We start from the raw sequence: 18,739 nt of genomic DNA, 5'->3' as shown, positions 1-18,739 counted from the left end.
CAACAGTAGGCATCTTAGCTACAGGACTAAATGTATCAGTATAATCGAGGTTGTATTCATGATTAAACCCTTGATCAACGAGTCTCGCTTTACATCTAGTTATAGTGTCGTCGGCAAAAAATTTTGTGCGAAACATGAAACAACAACCAATAATATTTTGAGAAGCATGAGGTGGAATAAGCTCCCAAGTCCCTTGTGATTGGATAGCTTAAAATTATTCGGACATTGTAGTTTGACAATGTTCATATTTACTAGCCTTGGCATAGGTAGTTGGAATGGTGGTGAGGCTTTGATGAAAGAGATTGAATATGACTTTGGGTTTTAGATTTCTAATTTTAAATCTTGTTTGCATATGGTGAGTGAGAGGTTGAATGGGCGTAGGGGAGCTAATTGAGTTATTTGAAGGATTAAAAGTGGAAGCAGATGTTGGATTCGGTGAAGGATGGGAACGGATGGTGGGAGATGCATGTGTAAAGGGTGAGATTATAGTAGTGAGTGGTGGTTTGACTGGAACAGAGATGGCCATAAGTTGGGACAAGAAGTAGAGGTGGCATGTAGTGTGAGGTGGGGGTGTGATCAGTGGATGGTAGAGGATGGCTATAGGGTAAAATCTCCTCGTTAAATATGACGTGTCTAGTTTTGAAGAGATTGAGTAGGTAATCTATTGATGAGATAGATAGCGGTGTGAAAGGCTTCTACCCAAAGTGAGGGCGAAAGGCTAGCTTCGAAGAGAAGAATGTGAATAGTTTCAAATATATGCCGGTGTTTGCGTTCTACAACTCTGTTTTGAGCTGAGTTATAAGGACAAAAATATTGATGATTGATACCCCAATGTTTACAAAGTGATTTGAATTGATTATTGATAAATTCTCCACACCATTTAAGCGGAAAATTATAATTTCTTTGTTGAATTGACAGTTGATCATTTTATTAAACTTAATGATTTTAAAGATGACCTTAGATTTCTTAAACAGCGGATAAACCCAACAAAACTTAGAAAAGTAATCAATAAATGAAACATAGTCACGATAACCTTGCATTAATATGTGGCGAGAGGGTCCCCAAACATCCGAATGAACTAATTCGAAAATAGAAGAAAAGTAGTTGTGAGATTTAAGAAAAGGGAAACGATGGCTTTTGGCCATTTTACAAGAATTACAATGATAATATGATGAGCTAAAATAAATTTCAGAAATGCTTTTGGCTAAGTTTTGCTAAGTGATAGACGCAAGATGACTGAGCCAGCAATGCCAGAGATTTTGAATAGCTTCAGTGGAGATCAGAGCAAGGGATTTGTTGGGGGTGAAGGATCAAAGCGGATAGAGTCCATTAAGACATGGACCCTTAAGAAGAAGGTGGTCGGTCTTCCAATCTTGAATTTGAAATCCATTGGAGGATAATATTATAGTACATTGATTATTGAAGGTTAGACGATGAACAAATACCATATTAGAAGATAGATTTTGAATGTGATATAGATGTTGTAGGTTTAGGTTACTAGTATGACTAGGAAGGATGCCCTTTCTAGAATGTTGGATTGGAAGATGCTGCCCGTTGCCAATAATGATTTAGTTGGAGCCAGTATGAGGTTGGGGTGAGTTGCGATTAGAGAAATTAGAAGTTAGATGACTGATTGCTCCACTATCGAGAAACCAATCAGAATTAATGGAGGATTTCGTAGGTGTTTGATTGAAAAGGTATAGTTTGAAAATTTTTAATTATCTATGGGAAAGATTAATTTTTTTGAAATTTTGAAATTGAACGCATCATTATGAATGATATATCACCTCAGAAGGTGAACATATCGTTCTTTAATGGGTTCAAATTTTAAAGTTTTAAATTCATCCCAATTACTATAATCAAACTCAAGAGGAGACAACATATGATCCCAAAGGATCAAAATAATGTTTGATCAAATGTTTAACTATAATGATTGGGATAGGGAATCATTAGTTTCGTAGTCAAAATAATAATAAAACGCTTATTATTAATCATTTGAAAATGATAATAATGATCGTAAAGTTTAAGTTTCTCAAAAATAATTAATTGAAGGTTTTGAAAAGTTTAATTTTGAAAATCTGGTCTGGGTTTCTAAATCTTCTACGAGCGCAAGCTCTCGTAGTTAATTACATCATAAAAAATCGGAGTTTCCTACAAATGCTCTCGTTTAAAATAGCGGTAGAAACTTTATTTAAGATTTCAAAGATTGGTGTCAAATGAGATCAAGGGTTGAAAATTCAAGTGGGATTGGATCAAAATTGAAGACTTATTTCTGGAGTCAAAGGAAGAAGTGTAGGAGGCATTTGAGATTCTAAAATAATTCAGAAGTGCCCCAGTCTATCCTAAGTTTTCGGCTTGAATTTGATTGAAAGAGGTTTAAATTTGAGTGGTCAATTTTATTAGAATGTTGGGATTTAATTCCCGGAGGTTGAGGTCTTATAGCCCGAGCCTACCTTGGAACCTAAGTCTAAAGTAGGTTCTAAAAATTTAGGAACCCGAACATAGCTAGTGCAATGCAAATCTGGACTTACCTAGGCCTAGATTGGGGAGCCAGCTAAACCGCCTAGGCGCTTTAAAACCATGAGTCCAGTCAATTAATGTAGAGTGGTAGGGACGTTGTTTAGAAAGATTTTTTAGAATAGGACCGACATCTAGAGTAGATCCTAATTGGCCCTTTGACTTATGTTGGGTATTTAATGTCTAAATATATGCAATTAAAATTTTAGACTTGATTTAATTTGTTACAAATGCAATGCATGCTAGTCGACTCGATTAAATGCTTAAATCAAATATGAAACAGTTTTAAAAGGCTTAAAAATATATTTTATCCTAAAGATGCACAGACCCCCTTAGATATATCTGCACCCTCATAGGCCAGGTGGTCTGCCGAAACCCGCAAGCGGGGAGGTGCCTAACGAAAGGAGAGAAAATGCAGCAATTATGAAATGAGAACTCCCGGCAGTCCCGGGCTTACTTCTTAAAGCATCAGAGTTTTTATGTTGACTTAATATTTTTATATGATTTAAATAGAAAAATTGTATTAAGTCCTTAAGAGCATACAATCGGATTCCAAGCTAAATCAAATACGGCATGCAAGTAAAAAGACTAGAAAAATAGGTAGTTCTACTGCGCAATGAAATAGTTCTTGATTTCATGGTGGTTAAAATTTTTTTGAGCTTTTGTTGTCTTCCTTATAACCTTCATGCTGATTATTGCAAAAACACGACATTTTTATTCAACCTTCTAAAAAATCAACCTTCTCAAAAATCAAAAGATTAGTCAATTCATTTGCAGCAACATCGACCACTCTTCCTACAACGTAAGGACCAACCATGGAACAAACTTGACGAGGAGTATTATCAGGAAAACACCCTCTTTTTGGCTTCTTTCAACAAACTTCAAATATCCCAATCTACTTTAATAGTTTTTTAAGCTCGTTCTTCACACCAAAACCAACATTACTATTGACCTTGATTTCACCAGATACTTGGGTCAAAGGAGGCCTGGTCAAATTGACCAAGCCAAGGCCCCAAGACCTTCCCCATTCAACTCCATGGGTCTAACTAGGGCCCGAAACTTCTAAAATTCATAACTTTGCCTAAAAAACTCCAAATTCAGCAAACTCAAAGCCTAAGTAATCTTTGTAAGGCCTAATATTTAATTAAAATGCTAGAACCTCTAAACCTAGCTTATTTCTAATAATGTCCTTTTGGACCCGCTTAACCTAGGGTATAGAAGGACTCCGGACCTTCTAAAATTTGCTAATGCAACTTAATTTAATTATTTTTACCCTAAGCATTAAAACTGATCCACAAACTAATTTAATTAAAAGTTGACCCCAATTCATTAATACTTGAACTATAATTAAGGTTTCCCTTTTGGCATTCAATAAACTTGAACTCGAGATAACTTAAACTAACTACCCTACATATAACCTATCCAAAGCTATATTGACCTTTTTTTTTAAGCCATATTGACCTTGATTTTATCAAACGCTTAGGTCAAGGAGTTCGACTTGGTCAAATTGACCAAGCCAGATCCCAAGACCACTTCTACTGAGTTCAGTGGGTCAAATCAAGTTTGTTAAGCCCTTACCCAAACCTAGGTTGACCCAAATTGACCTAAACCCCCATTTTCTTGATTTCTGGTCAAATATGGAGGTTCTCAAGGTCAGGTCTAACCTCTTAGATTTAATGGGTCAAACCCAAACCCACTGGGCCCTGACCCATGTCCTGGGTCAACTAAGTTGACTAGGTCAACCCAGGTTGACCTAATTAGCCTGCATGGGTCAAATCACATTCAAATCAATTCCAAAACCTATCTCTTGCTCAAACCCTCACCCCCTTTGGTCTATTTGACTAGGTTGACCAAGTTAAGCTTTGACTTGGTCAACCATTGTCTTATTTAGTCAATTTTGACCTATTTAGGTCAAATTAAGCCTAATTAATGCACTTAAAACTTTCTTATTCATCTCTTCTTGCAAATCCCATTAAAATCCATTATTTTCCCTCCTAATTGGCTCTTGATTTGATCCCCACCATGCATTGGATGTTTGGGGATATAAATTGGCATATTAAGGAATCTAAGAGGGGACTTTTTGCAATTTTCTGTTACCCTAGCCCTTCTCAGCCCGAGATTTCTCATGCTTGAGTTCTTACGACCTCCCCTCACTTTTTCCAAGTCAACCCCAATGGAAATACCACGCTGGTGGTGAGATATCTGACCAATCGAAGGCTAAAACCTTCCAAGTTAATTTCCCGTCAATCCAAAAAGAATCAATCTCCACATCTCTCTCTCTCTCTCTCTCTCTCTCTCTCTCTCTCTCTCTCTCTCTCTCTCTTTCTCTCTCTATTTTCTCACTTTTTCACTCACCCTGAGAAGTGGAAGCGAGCATAGCAGAGCTCAGATATGTTGCAGGTCAAAAGAAAGCAAATAAGTCAAAAAGATATATAACCATGAATAGCTTCCACATAGATCAGTGAAAAAAACCTTCAAAATTGAAACGTCAAAGCTTCGGCTTCTTGAATTTATTTCTTTAGTAGAGAGTCTCCCCTTCCCTATTTTGTTTTCTTTATGTTACAGATAGAGAAGCATCGATGCAAGATTTGCTTCTCCACCTATTCTCTTGGTCACCCAAGTAGTGGGTTCATATACTCATCAAGAACTACAGGAAGTGTTGGGGTCTGCTTGGCAGTCTCAGAGTGAGAGAGCCGAGCGAATATAGAAGCCAGACGGGTAGAGGGCGGAGGGAGAAGGAGCCTCAGTCTGGGCACCTCTCTTCCTAGAGGAAGGAGGGGGAAACCGAACTCGAGTTTCCTCTACTATAACAACATAAGGAGCAACAATTGGCTACTAGTGCTAAGGGGATAGAGCAGCCTACACAATAAGTACAGTAAGTACAGGTCGCCTAATAACTGAACGAGTAGGCAGAATTGAGATTGGTCTAAGCACTATTTGCCTAACCACAAGGCGCATTGGCTACGTATGAAGAGAAGCAGGACACGCAGGTGCCTGAGCTATCTGTTGAGCAATTAAACATCTAAAAGGGCACATGGATGTGCGTCCTCTCCTTTAGAGAGGAGAGAATGCAACAACCTTAGCTGGGGTCAGCCCGACAAGAGTGCTGAAAGCTGAGTCTTTGAAGGAAGTAAAAGTGATCTCTCCAATGGAGGACTAGTCAGCTGGGACTTAGGGAGAGTCACCTATGCATCCGAGCCAAAATAGAAAGTCACGGAAGAAGCATGTGAAGCCATGGCACTGGTGCCAAAAGAATAAAAGAATTTGAAAGGATTAGGTAGAATTAATAAAAAAGGGAATAGATAAGGTATAGAATGGCCTAGAAGGCCAGAAGAAAAGGGACCATATATAGGGTAAACCCAAGCTAAGTAGGGAACCTAACTAAGAAAAGGATCCTAACTAAGAGTAGGACAAACCTAATCTAAAGAGTACCAATCATAGAATACACATAAGAAACAATAATATAAGATCAAAGATGAAAAGAGAAACGAGTCCCACCGTGGTCGCCAGAAACCTGTGAACCTCCAAAAGGGATCCGCTTGGCTACCGAGTGATCTCCCACAGGGAAAACACTTGCTGCAAATCTTGCATCGGCGCTTCTCCATCTGTAACAAAGAGAAAAGAAAACAGGGGAGGGGAGACTCGCCAATAAAGAAATAAATCAAGAAGCCGAAGCTTTCATGCTTCAATTTTGAAGGTTTTTTTTCACTGATTTGTGTGGAAGCTATTTATGGTTATATATCTTCTTGGCTTGTTCGCTTTCTTTTGACCAACAATAAATATGAGCTCTGCTATGCTCGTTTCCACTTCTCAGGGTGAGGGAAAAAGTGAGAAACTGTAAAGAGAAAGAGATAGATGTGGAGATTTATTCATTTTGGATTGACGGGAAATCAACTTGGAAGGTTTTAGCCTTCGGTTGGCTGGAGATCTCAATGATGTAGTTTGTGCGATAGATCACCCATGGGTTAGTGGCGCTCTTATTACTAATGTTATCTTATGTAAGTGGTCATGCTAATGTAGCGTTAATATAGGAGAAATAATCATTAAGATTTAAAATTAATATTATTTTCTGCAGGTGCTCTAGAAATTGGTAAAGCCCCTTCCCTAAATTAAAAGGAGCATGGTCAAGTGTGATTTGGCAATGTGTTTTCTTTCTATATATAACTGCTTGGGATGTTATTGCTTGGGATTTTTATTAGGATAACCATGCAGAAGAATCTAGATTTTTTTTTAATGTAATGTCATTTATATGTACATCGAGTTCTGAAAATCTTTAAAAGCATGGCATTTCAAATACTCAGTACCTAAAGAGAAAAAGAAAGGTCATTTCTAGGAAATTTATTAGCTATTTGGGTACCCTTTTGGAGGATGAACTATACGGAGGTCGAAAGAGATGATCCAAAGGGAAATGATTTAGAGAAGGATGATCCACCTGAAGATGAAGACTTGAAATAAAATACCTGGCTTGTAAGACTTACGTCATTCAGAATAATTAGAGTACATGTTATTGTCGGTGGGGACTGACCACCATTACTTTTTTGCAGACCCTGATTTATACTTATACATCACTTGCTATGGACTTTGGACTTTACTTTACTGCGTTGGTTATTTATATTAATGTGTTTATTTTGTTTGTGCAGTAAAAATTATATATTTTTTTGTTTCTTTCTTGTATGTTCTTGGCCTATTTTTGCTAGGCTCTCTAAGACAAAAAAAAAATTATAATCGCAATGAAAAATTAAAATTTTAATAATTAAATAATACAGAAACTTAACGACATAGGGAATAGTCATAATCGCCCGTGGTCGTATGCATATTATTGCATTTTCTCTCTCATTCTAATAAGGCACTTCTCCGCCTTCGAGTAGAGTTCGAATAATCTAGCCTATAAGGATAAAGTTTCAGACATAGGAAAGCCTAGTCTTTTCTAAAAATGATTTTTATAAGAATGATTTTAAAATTCTAAGCATTCATGATTTGGAAGCCTTTTCAACTAGCATGCATTGCATTAAAAACTAATTAAATTAAAAATTTAATTGCATTATCTCTATAAGCATTCACCCAGTATAAGTCCAAGGCAAATTAGAAAACTCTCTAAACGTCGGCTTTACTTCCAAATAACTGAGCTATCTTTCCATCTTTCATAAAGATTGGACAGCATGGATTTTATGCTTTTAGGTGGTTAACTAGCATTCCTTTTCAGGAAGGATATAAGCCCAAGTGCATTCACTAGGACACGAGTGTTAGTGTTGGGTAGAACACTAAACCCATCTTAGATCTAAGATTCAATGCTACTACATTTGGTGTCTCGTAGTATGCCTCATTGATAGGTAAGTTCCCCTTTTCTTACGGGACTATAAATCTTGTATATCCGCATCACATGAATGACGCCACTTCCATATTTTCCCTCTGTATGTTTTGAGTGCATGATTTATTTTCTTCACTTTCTTATTAGTTTCTTAGTCCCTCTGGATGCATGTCAGTGTGAGCCGTGCATATTAACTAAGCCATTTGAATCATTTCTTTTCCTTTGAGTGGAAATTTCTAGTCTTCCTTTTGTTCCAATCCCCTTTTGGAAGAATAATATATGGTCCTTAATCGATAGTATTCTCGAGCTCTGACCTGAGATGTAATTAACCACGGGGGCTTGCGCCGGTGGGAAATGGAATTCCATAACAAATAAACCCACTCGAGCTGATGCATTGGGTGGGGAAAACCCCATGACACAGATCAGGTCATGCATATTATCACCCATTGGGGTGCGCTAGCTAGAGCCGCTATCCTCAATGTTTGATTATATGTATGATCTAATATGCCCTCTCATTAGCCCGGTTGTGAAGAGCGCGGAGGCCTGCGATCATTTTTATCCCTCGGGGTGATGCGGTCATATATTCTCTGCACTTTGTAATGGTGTCCTTTCAGAGGTCTACAATTACATCTTCCTAGACAAAAAAAAGGAAAAAAAAAAAAGAACAAGAAAAAAATGAAAAAATAGTCTTTAGGAGAAAGAAGAAGACTATGATGTCATATAGAGAAAGATAATTTGAAAGATAAGAATTATTCTCTTTTATTTTGTAATAGAATCATTGTACAATATTTATAGATATAAAATAGTGAATAAAAAAGAAAGTGAATCAATACCTATAATGAATTTCAATTTAATTCATAAATTAAAAGAAAGGGAAAGAAAAAGGATAGTGAATTAACACCTGAAATAAATGTGAAGTTAATACATAGACTAAATGAAAAATAACAAAAAAAGAAAGTGAATTAACACCCATAATAAATGTCTAATTATGTTATGAATTTATGGTTTTTACTAGTGCAAATCCAATCATGTCAATTTAATATATAGTCGAAAAAAAAGAAACTAAAAATAAGGAAATAATTGATTTATTTTATTTCTCCAATACTTGCTTGAAAATTTTATTAAAAAATAACTTTAATCATGTATTAATAAAAAAGGAGGAAAAAAAAAAACTCCAAATAAAAAAAAATCACTTCTCGCGTAATGATTTGCCACCGTTGGTGACATCCTGCCATCCCGGCAGAAATCACTTAATTAGGAGGTTGGAATTTTTTTTTTTTTTTTTGGTTAGTTTGCATGAAGACAAAAGTAGACCAATTATATATCTTTGACGCAAGTAAGTTGATTGGTTAGTCAATAGAAGATTTTTTTTTTTTAAAACAAAAACCAAGAAATATATTAATAATCCAAAAAAAACCGGATAATCAACAGACAAAAAGAAAAAGCCCAAAAAAACGGCAAAAACCTCTAAAAGCTAAAAAAATAACCATGAAGAAAGCTAAAAACTCCCCCAAAAACAATCGGGGGCTCGCAGACCGACTGGGACTACCAGCATCCTCGAGACCGCACCAAGGACCATCCAGTAGAGGTTGCCACAAGGAGGCACGAGGACACGAGCCCAGCCACTCATTGCCTGCAACCAACAAACGAAACGAAAAATCAAATCGATCCAACGAACAAGACCGAATTATCTTTTCTACCGCCTCTACCCCAAAAATTTTCCACGAGAATTAACCAGAAATTGGTCTATCACGAACCATTTGTATACCATTTCCAGGGATCTGAATAGGAATCAGAATCAAATCACAATTCCGGACGAATTATGCAAACCAATCACCATGTGATCTAACATCCACACCAGCTTTACCACCCACCTGCAGCTTTAATGAATTGGTAGCCGATTAACATTAACAGGGACATCAACCAAAATTTGAGAGAAACAGCCCAAATTGCCTTGAACATCCGTAATATCAACCCGATTACCATCCGGCATTGCAGCAAGCAAAGAGTTCCGACTCGGTTCAACCTGCTCAACACTCACAGGGCAAACAATTTCCATCGAAGCAACAGGCTGCACCGCCTCATCACCCAGCAACTAATTAGAAACCATCGGCTTCACCAAACACCCAGCATCCACAGAAATATTCACAGAAGGGTTAACAACAGCAATTTCTTCCGAAATAGAATCATTTAACAAAGGATTTCCCAACGACCCCTCCAGATTAGCAACCAAAGCAGGGGGAAAGAAAGGCAAAGCATTAGGAGATAAATCTTTAGAAACAATTTCAGAACCAACAATGCCAGCGTTAGGAACATCCGTATCTTCTCTAGCTAAATCAACATTCACCAAAGTAGGCACAATCACAGCATCTTGATTTCCATCCAACGGCTCCACAATAACCAGTGAAACAGTTTTAGCATTAGTCGCTACAATTTTAGGTAAAACAGAAGCATATAAAACAACAGCTTTAGTCCTACATTCACCCACAGCATGACCGAAACAATGACAAGCACTACAAAAAACAGGGAATTCTTCCATGACCACATGCTGCACGTATCCAAGCTTTTCAGACCCTAGCCAAATACGATCGGGATAAGACTTAGTAATATCCAGTACAACAAAAACCCTAGCTAAAGATGGTCTAGAACCCATAGCCGTAGTCGTATCAATTTTAAGAGGCTTACCAAAGATGGAAGCTAAGCCATGCAGAATTTTAGGAGAGAAAAGATGCGGCCGTAAGGAGGGGAAAGAGACCCAAATCGGAATCTCAGGAGATTCAACCCAAATTTCAACAAAGGGAGATCATTTTGTAATTTTCATAAAACAATTGAAAACCAAATAGGATCTATGACAGGAAATTCGACAATAATCCAAGTCTTGTTCTAATTTGGTTAGTCATACAAGATGATTTTTCATTTAATAATTAATAATTGTATTTGATTAAAAATCCAAAAATTGTAAGTTCAAAAAATTATATTCAATCTATTAAAGTATTTATAAAAATCTAAAAGAAAATTTTAAACAAAAAAAAAAAAAAATCTTATATATTGCAATAAAAAGAATTTTAAAAAAATTATAAGACAATTTGGTTAAAAAATTTTATCATAAAAAATAAAAGAAGTATGTACAATTTTGTCACGTGAAAGTTAAATTATCTATTTAGCTAGGAGCAAGTCTCCATCCATGTGATGACTTGATTGTATTTGCATATTAATATTTTTCGCCACCATTTTTTACTTAATTCTTTTTTAAATTAATCCAATTTTAAAATTTAATCTAGCATTTATGGTTGCATTATGGCAAATTTTTTTAATCAAAATGCAATATGTATATTTCATTCATTTGCATGCCACTCTTTAATCCAATATTTTTTAGATGGGGACGAAGCTTTTTAATCATACTAGCTACATATATGACTCATAATTAAATCTAAATAAATAAATAAATAAACCTACTTCTAAGACAAAAATACTAAAAGAAACATAATAATAAAATTGTTTATAATGCAAACTCAATAGATAACTCCTATTTATTAAATTAGAAAGAATAAGATATAAGGCATGTAATATTTAAATAATAATAAACATAGCACCGTCTATTATGTCATATTAATATAAAAAATAATATTAAAATGTTACTTTTTTAGCAAAAGAGATGTAAAGTTTTAAGGAATTCAAAATTCACCCCATGGATCATTTGTAAAGTATTAAAGTATTCAAAAAATGGATAAGTTTAATTGAGTTTTGAATAGTAAGATTTTGTTTGTGACGGTTTTTTTACTACTTCTTCAAACAATTTTTTAGTACAAAAATTGGTACTTTTATACTAAAAAGTTTTTTTAATAAACAGTAAGAAAGCAGTCTCAAACGAAGCCTAAGCCGCTTTAGTTACCGCCACCCATAGATTAAATGCCCCTATCACAGACTGCTACTTGTCATCGCCCGTCGACCGCCTCCATAAATGAAGCGAACTGATGAAATTTTATCATAACTTGTTGAGTGAGGAGGATGAGCAACATGATCTACATATTTCCATCATAATCTTCTTTATCAAAAGGAAGCAATTATGCAACTATGACAAAAGCATTGTTGCCATAGCAACAACCAGCAATCAACAGTCCTCTTTCAGCTTTTAGAAATTCAATCGAATACCTGACATGTCAAGCAATTCCTTTCCTCTTCTTCAATCGTGATGTTTCGACTCTTTTTTTCTTTTGTATACACCAAGAAATCAATTCTTCCTTTCTGAAAAGATAAGAATCTTAAAAACCTATGAAGCACAGCTCACAAAAATCACTGGGAATCTTAAATAGCTAACCACATGTTACAAGTCTCATTATCAGCAAATTTATTTATTTATTTTTATGTAGAGTGATAAAATATAAATCTATTTGTTTCCTTTCTAAATCTTTTTTATTTTTATTTTTTATTTTTTTTAGTTCGCTCAGCTCTTAAATCTTGATCCGGGAAAAAATAATATCTTATTTATAGTTTCTTTGAGAAAATCATTTTGATAAATTTGATTTGATTTTAAGCACTCCAGCAAATAGTGTATATTGATCTCTTTAATCATAGATTGTTTATCCAAATAATCACAATCTTATCAATTTTGGTTAGTCAAACTACTTTATATGCTTATAAACATGTAAGAATTGGGGACAATTTGGTCATTCGATTAGTATCCAGACGTATTTTAAGTATTTGATTTGATTTCGTTTAGATTGTGATAGGGATCACTTGTGATGTTGATGGGTTCATATCGAAGATACATTCAAATCAACTATAAATTTGTTGAATTAGTGTTTCAATGATATAAATTTAATTTTAAAAAATTTACAATTTTAATATTTTTTAGAGATTCATGTTGGTCAAATAAATTTTTTGAAGACGGTACAATTTGTAAGGAATTATAAACTTAATGACTATCATATTTTTCTCTCTTTTTTAAAAAAATTTAAAATAATAAAAATTAATAATAACAATTTTCAAGCATCATTAATAAAAAATGTTAGTCTCTGTGAAATATAATTGTATTGGTCAATGATATTGTCATGTTAACTTGAACTTCAGTTCAAATTTTTGTGCTCGCTGGGGTGTGGATGGTTCCTCCCCTTGCTTTGTGTTCGAGTGCTTTGCACTTAGAAATTTTTTTTTCGTACAACATATCCCGAACGCTATAAACTTAAGCGCCCAACATTGTGTTCCTGAGCGCCCAACGTTGTGTTCTCGAGCGCTCCAATACTGCAAAGTTTGTTGGGTGAAACAACAGAGAGCATTGTAGTGTCGCAACATCTTAACGCTCTAGATTCAGCTCCACATCGCTTTGTAGTGCCGCAACATCTCCATATGGATCAAAATCAAAGGTTTGAGCATCCCAACACTCCAAACTAGCACCACAGAGTTTCAAGGCGGGCTGGACAATTTTTTTCCTTATTTTCTTAAGGATAGCATCCTTTGGTGTATTATTATTGTTTTCCCTTTTGTTTCATGAGAGAGAACGGTGTAAGATAGAAGAGAAGCTAGGAGAGAGCGAGAGAAAAAAAGAGATCCGTACTTACTTCTCCCAACTTTTATAGTGGATTCCTTGGTATGACGTGGCTCTATGCTTTTTTCTGATTTCAAAATTTTCTACATTAAATTTTAGTGTCATTTACTTTCCGAAGCATTTACTTTTTTATTTGTTTCATCACGGTGCTTACTTCCACCCCCCAACAAAACAGCCTATGAGTATTAAATAAATCTCAAACTTAATATGCCAAAAATATTTTCTTCATAAAATAAAGATTAAATTTTAACTACTTTGTTTAGTGGTCAAATTTCACCACTAAACAAAGTAGTTAAAATTTTGTTTGATATAATTTTTTGTCACTATTTTTTATTGATTCCAAAAGATATTTATATTAATAAATTGCTGTATTATTTAAATTGACTCAAACACGAAGCCTAAAGCTTCCTTTGAAATAACTTTTTTATTACTTCTTCACAAGCTTTTTAATATAAAAATTGGCTAAAAGCAAAGCCAAAAGAAAAAGTTATATAAAAAACTTTCCAGCCTATATCTCAATTTCTAATCAACAACTTAAATTTTTTTTACAAACTAAAATAATTTACAGTTTTACACCAACATCAGTTGCTGTCTGCCTCAAGTTGCTTCGATTCCCTGAACTCGCTTATAAATACTCTCCTGCTCTGCTCTCCCTCACCACCTCTCTGCCTCCCAAGAAACTTGCTGAACTTCCAATAACCTCCTGCAAGCTTTTCTCCTTCTTCAGCAAAGCTGAAAAATGGCGATGATCTTGGATGCTTTTATGAGCAAATGCTCTACTTTACTCACCGATTTTGTCCAGGAAGAGGTGATCATGTTGCTGGGTGTGAAGGGCGAGCTTCAAAAGCTTCAACAACGGATGGTGAGTATCCAAAGCCTACTGAAAGACGCTGAAAAGAAAAAATTTGATGACTCATCCATCGACCACTGGCTCTCTGAGCTTAAAGATGTCATGTATGACGCCGACGACATCATTGACCTATGCCGGATTGAAGGCGCTCAGCTGCTCGCCGATCAGAATCATAAATCTAAAACATCTCCGGTATGTTGCAGTTTCTCATCCGCCTTATCCTGCTTCAGTAGCATTCCTATGCGGCATGATATTGGAAACAAGATTAAAGAACTTAATGATAGACTCAACATGATATATGAAAATAGAAAACAATTTAAACTAGCGAAATTCATTGTACCAGAAACACCTCAAATAACACTAGTTGATCATCGTCAAACTTCTTCCATGATTGATGATGTTGTCGTGGGAAGAGAGGTTGAGGTTGTTGCAAATGAATTAGTTGAGCGTTTGGTAGCGGAGAAGGTTGAAGAAAAATGTCGTCTTTTTGCTGTTACTGGCATGGGTGGGATAGGGAAGACAACTCTGGCTCAAAAAATTTTTAACCATCCGAAAATTCATACTTATTTCAATTTAAAGGTGTGGGTTTGCGTTTCTCAAACTTACTCAGAAACTGAGTTATTGAAGCAAATAGTAAGGGGGGCTAAGGGGAGCTATGAGAATGCTAAAACTAAAGCAGAGTTGCAACCTTTTCTTAGAGATTCTGTTGTTTCTGGAAAGAACCTTTTTCTTGTTTTAGACGATGTGTGGAGGGCGGATGTGTGGGTTAATTTGCTCAGACCCCCTTTGTACAACGCTAACACGAGTGTAAGAGTCTTGGTCACAACTAGATATGAAGATGTTGCTAAAGATATGGAGGCTAAACACATTCATCCTGTGGTGAATCTTTCTATGGAGAGCAGCTGGGAGATGCTTCGTAAGAGGCTTTTCTCAGAGGATCAAGAGGAGCTAGCAAATGGGTTGAAGGAACTTGGATTTCATATAGTGGAAAGATGTGGAGGTCTTCCTCTTGCAATCAAAGCTATTTCTGGTGTTCTTTCTAGAAAAGAGCGGAGTAAGAAAGAGTGGGAAAAAATTCTTAGGAATGATGCATGGTCCATTAGCAAGCTTCCTGAGGAGCTTAGAGGAGCTTTATACCTCAGTTTTGAAGATCTACCTTCTCATCTCAAGCAGTGTTTTTTATATTTTTCTTTGTTCCCAGAAGATGCTGAGTTATCTAGCCGTGATTTTACTCGGCTTTGGGTTGCTGAAGGATTCATAACAAAGCAACAAGATTCATTAATGGAGGAATCAGGAGAAGAATATTTCAATGAGTTACTCAGGAGGAATCTTTTACTACCAGATCCTTCTAATTTTCTTGGGAATACTTGCAAAATGCATGATCTTACTAGATCTCTAACTCTGTTCTTATCAAAAGATGAAAGTTCTTTTGGAGATTTTAATTTTAAGAATTCCGTTAAATCCACTAAGCTTCGTCGCTTATCAGTTGCACATGAAGAAGCAGCAGTAGATATACTCGATTCTGTGGCAGAGCCGGGAGCCCTGAGAACCTTGCTTGCTTCAAAATCTGATCTGATATTGGATGATGAAAGATTGAGGCGGCTTTCACATCTTCGTGTCTTACAAATTAAAAAGACAAAGATTCAAATCCTTCCTGATTCCATAGGAATTCTAGTGCATTTGAGGTATCTTGATTTGGATGGTACAGACATACGATCAATACCAGAATCTATAAAGCACTTAGCTAACTTACAATTCTTTAACATACGTGCATGCAAGTATTTGACACAACTTTCTTGTGGAATCACTCAGTTACATAATCTAAGGCGCCTTGGTCTATTTAAAACACCTCTTAGTTTCATACCAAAAGGTATAGGAAAACTACAAAATCTTAATGATCTAAGTGGCTTTGTGGTGGCCAACAATGAGTCAAGTAGCAAACTAGAAGAGTTGAATTCCTTGAAACAAATAAAAATGCTCAGCATTTGCAACTTAGAGAGAGCGCAAAGTGGAGCTATAATTCTCAGAAATCTACATTGCCTTTCTGATCTGAAGTTGTATTTCTCCGAAAATAGCTCAGAGCCAAACGAGGAAGAGAAGTTGGCAGTAGAGCAGCTGTTCGACGAGCTAGTACCTCCTCGAAGCCTGGAAGAACTCAAGATAATAGGCTTCTATGGCTCTCGGTTCCCAAACTGGATGTCCTTCTCCTCTTTCGAAAAATATGTTCCATTTTTAACTAGATTGGAACTTGCAGACGTAACATCAATCACTGTGCTCCCACCATTAGGCCAGTTGCCTGAACTTAAACTGCTTACCATAAGAAATGCAAGTGAATTGAAGAAAATCGGGCCAGAATTTCTTGGTGTCGGCGTCAATTCATCAACTAAGATTGCTTTTCCAAAGCTTGAACTGCTTAATATCCACGACATGCCTGTATTAGAAGAATGGTCTTTCGGAGCACAAGTCGAGCTTAATGCTTCTCCAATGGTGAAGTTGCTTCCATGCTTACGGGAACTAAGCATCAGTGATTGTCCATTACTGCAACAACTACCTAAATATCTAAATCACTCAGCTATGAAGTCCCTTTGTATAGAAAAAGCTAATAGCTTGAAATCAGTGGACGATCTCCCTTTTGAAACTGAGGTTCTTCAATTAGTTGACAATCAAAATTTGGAAAAGATCTATTGTCTCCCTGCATTAAAACGGCTCCTAGTCATAAACTGTGAAGCCTTATCTTGCGTGGAGAATCTTGACTCATTGCAGGAATTGATATTATTTGATTATAACAAGGAGAGTCTTCCTCAGTGGCTATTGACACTTCTGCAACAACGTGGGCAGCAAAATCATAGCAATGAGGACTTCCTTCTTCACTTGCAGTGCTCTGAGAAGGCTCTTCGACAATGCGTGGAAGGAGGTTCTCATTGGGAACTAATCCGACACATTCCTCGGGTAATTGCTTATGAAGATGATCAATTTGGGACAGGGACAGGCTATCTTCGCTACAGTAAACAACCTTATGTTTACGATACAAATCTCTGATTAATTCACACGTTGGTGCTTTGTCAAGGATTATTTGTGTTGTTTGTATTACAATGAGTGTGTATCTCTGCATTACTGAGAGCCAGTGCTTATTCCATGGCTTTAATGTGTTTGTGTGCATTGATTTGGTTATCCTATTATTACTTTCTGGTATTGGTTTGATGTAAAAAGGCATCACTTGTCAGATTTTTCTGGGAATAATAGAAGTGTTGGGATTGTGTGTTTCAAATCTGAGAATGTTTAACTGCTTTGGCTCGATCTTTAAGGGCATCTCCAACTGAAAATTTTAATTTTCACTCGAAAATATTGTAATACACTAAAATGCATTAAATTGTCTCCAACGAAACTCCATTTTCTAACACAAAAAAAATATTCCTAGTATATTTTTTTTCATATTTTATTTTATATTTTTTTAATCATATATTTATAGTTATCAATTTTTATAATTAAACCTATTATATATATATATATATATATATATCATAGGTTTACATCATTGGTTAATATTTCATTGTCCTTGTTAGCTATTTACTTCATTTAAAACTCATTTCCTAAATAGATCTTCAAAATTAGCCCAAATTTATCCAAGCTTGGAATTAGTTGAGATAAACCCAAATTTATCCAAGCAGAATTCAAGTTGGTTGAAGTGGAGGAATGCATCGGGCTTGTGTGTGATAGAAAAATCCCCCTCAAACTTAAGGAAATTTTATATAAGAAGGTGGTGAGACATGCAATGCTTTATGGTGCCGAATGTTGGCCATTAAAGTGCTAGGTTCTAGAATTAATATATGAAATGTAATTAACCTAACTATTATCAACAACTTAACAACTCAAATAATATCTTATTAGTATATAGCTTTTAATCATTTTAAATATAAATAATGAAGGTCTAGAAGGTCATATTGAAATTGAGTAACAGGTTCATGCTACAAGTTTCAAATAACAAAACAAAATAAATTTCTTTTTTTTTCTATTCAAAAATATATGATTAAATACTCGCTTTCACGACTTAAAAATTTTCTTTTTCCTATAAATTCTTACCCAATATATTAGTAAATGATAAAAACATATAGAAAAGTGATAATTATTATTATACGCTAACATTTAATTCAAATAAACTACTTTTTTAGAAAGAGTGAAACCAATACTCTATTTTTATCTACTTGAAATATACCTTGCTCACCAAAGAGTTAAAATTTGCAAAAAATATCTTTCAAAAATTCATACCATAGATAAAAATTCTTTTGTTGACTACCAAAGAAGGTTTCCATCTTAGGTATGAAACTCTCCAGTTGTACATGTGTTATGTATCTATCACAAGCATAATTGAGTTGTCACATTTGTTAGTTCACATAAATTACAAACCAATACTTTAGCTTACAAATTTCCCTCCACCCTTCAATGCTATTTCTCTCAACATGTCATGCATTTTGTTTTTTGAATTATATATGGAAGAATCGAACTGGAGCGGATCTTTTTA

At 35.4% G+C, this 18,739-nt stretch overlaps 1 protein-coding gene across 1 annotated transcript in view; it reads left to right on the top strand.

The window, feature by feature from the left end:
- Positions 1-14,019: 14,019 nt before the first annotated feature.
- Positions 14,020-18,739, top strand: part of LOC110101947 — a 20,022-nt gene continuing 15,302 nt past the window's right edge. Inside the window, exon 1 of the mRNA XM_028693356.1 lies at positions 14,020-14,412. Within this exon, the coding sequence (XP_028549189.1) occupies positions 14,110-14,412 (303 nt within the window). The 5' untranslated portion in view covers positions 14,020-14,109. The remainder of the gene's footprint in view (positions 14,413-18,739) is intronic.

This window comes from Dendrobium catenatum, unplaced genomic scaffold (genome assembly GCF_001605985.2).
Source record: "Dendrobium catenatum unplaced genomic scaffold, ASM160598v2 fragScaff_scaffold_264, whole genome shotgun sequence".
Classification (NCBI taxonomy): domain Eukaryota; kingdom Viridiplantae; phylum Streptophyta; class Magnoliopsida; order Asparagales; family Orchidaceae; genus Dendrobium; species Dendrobium catenatum.
Note: the sequence above shows the minus strand (reverse complement) of the source record. Positions and strands in the feature narration are given on the sequence as shown.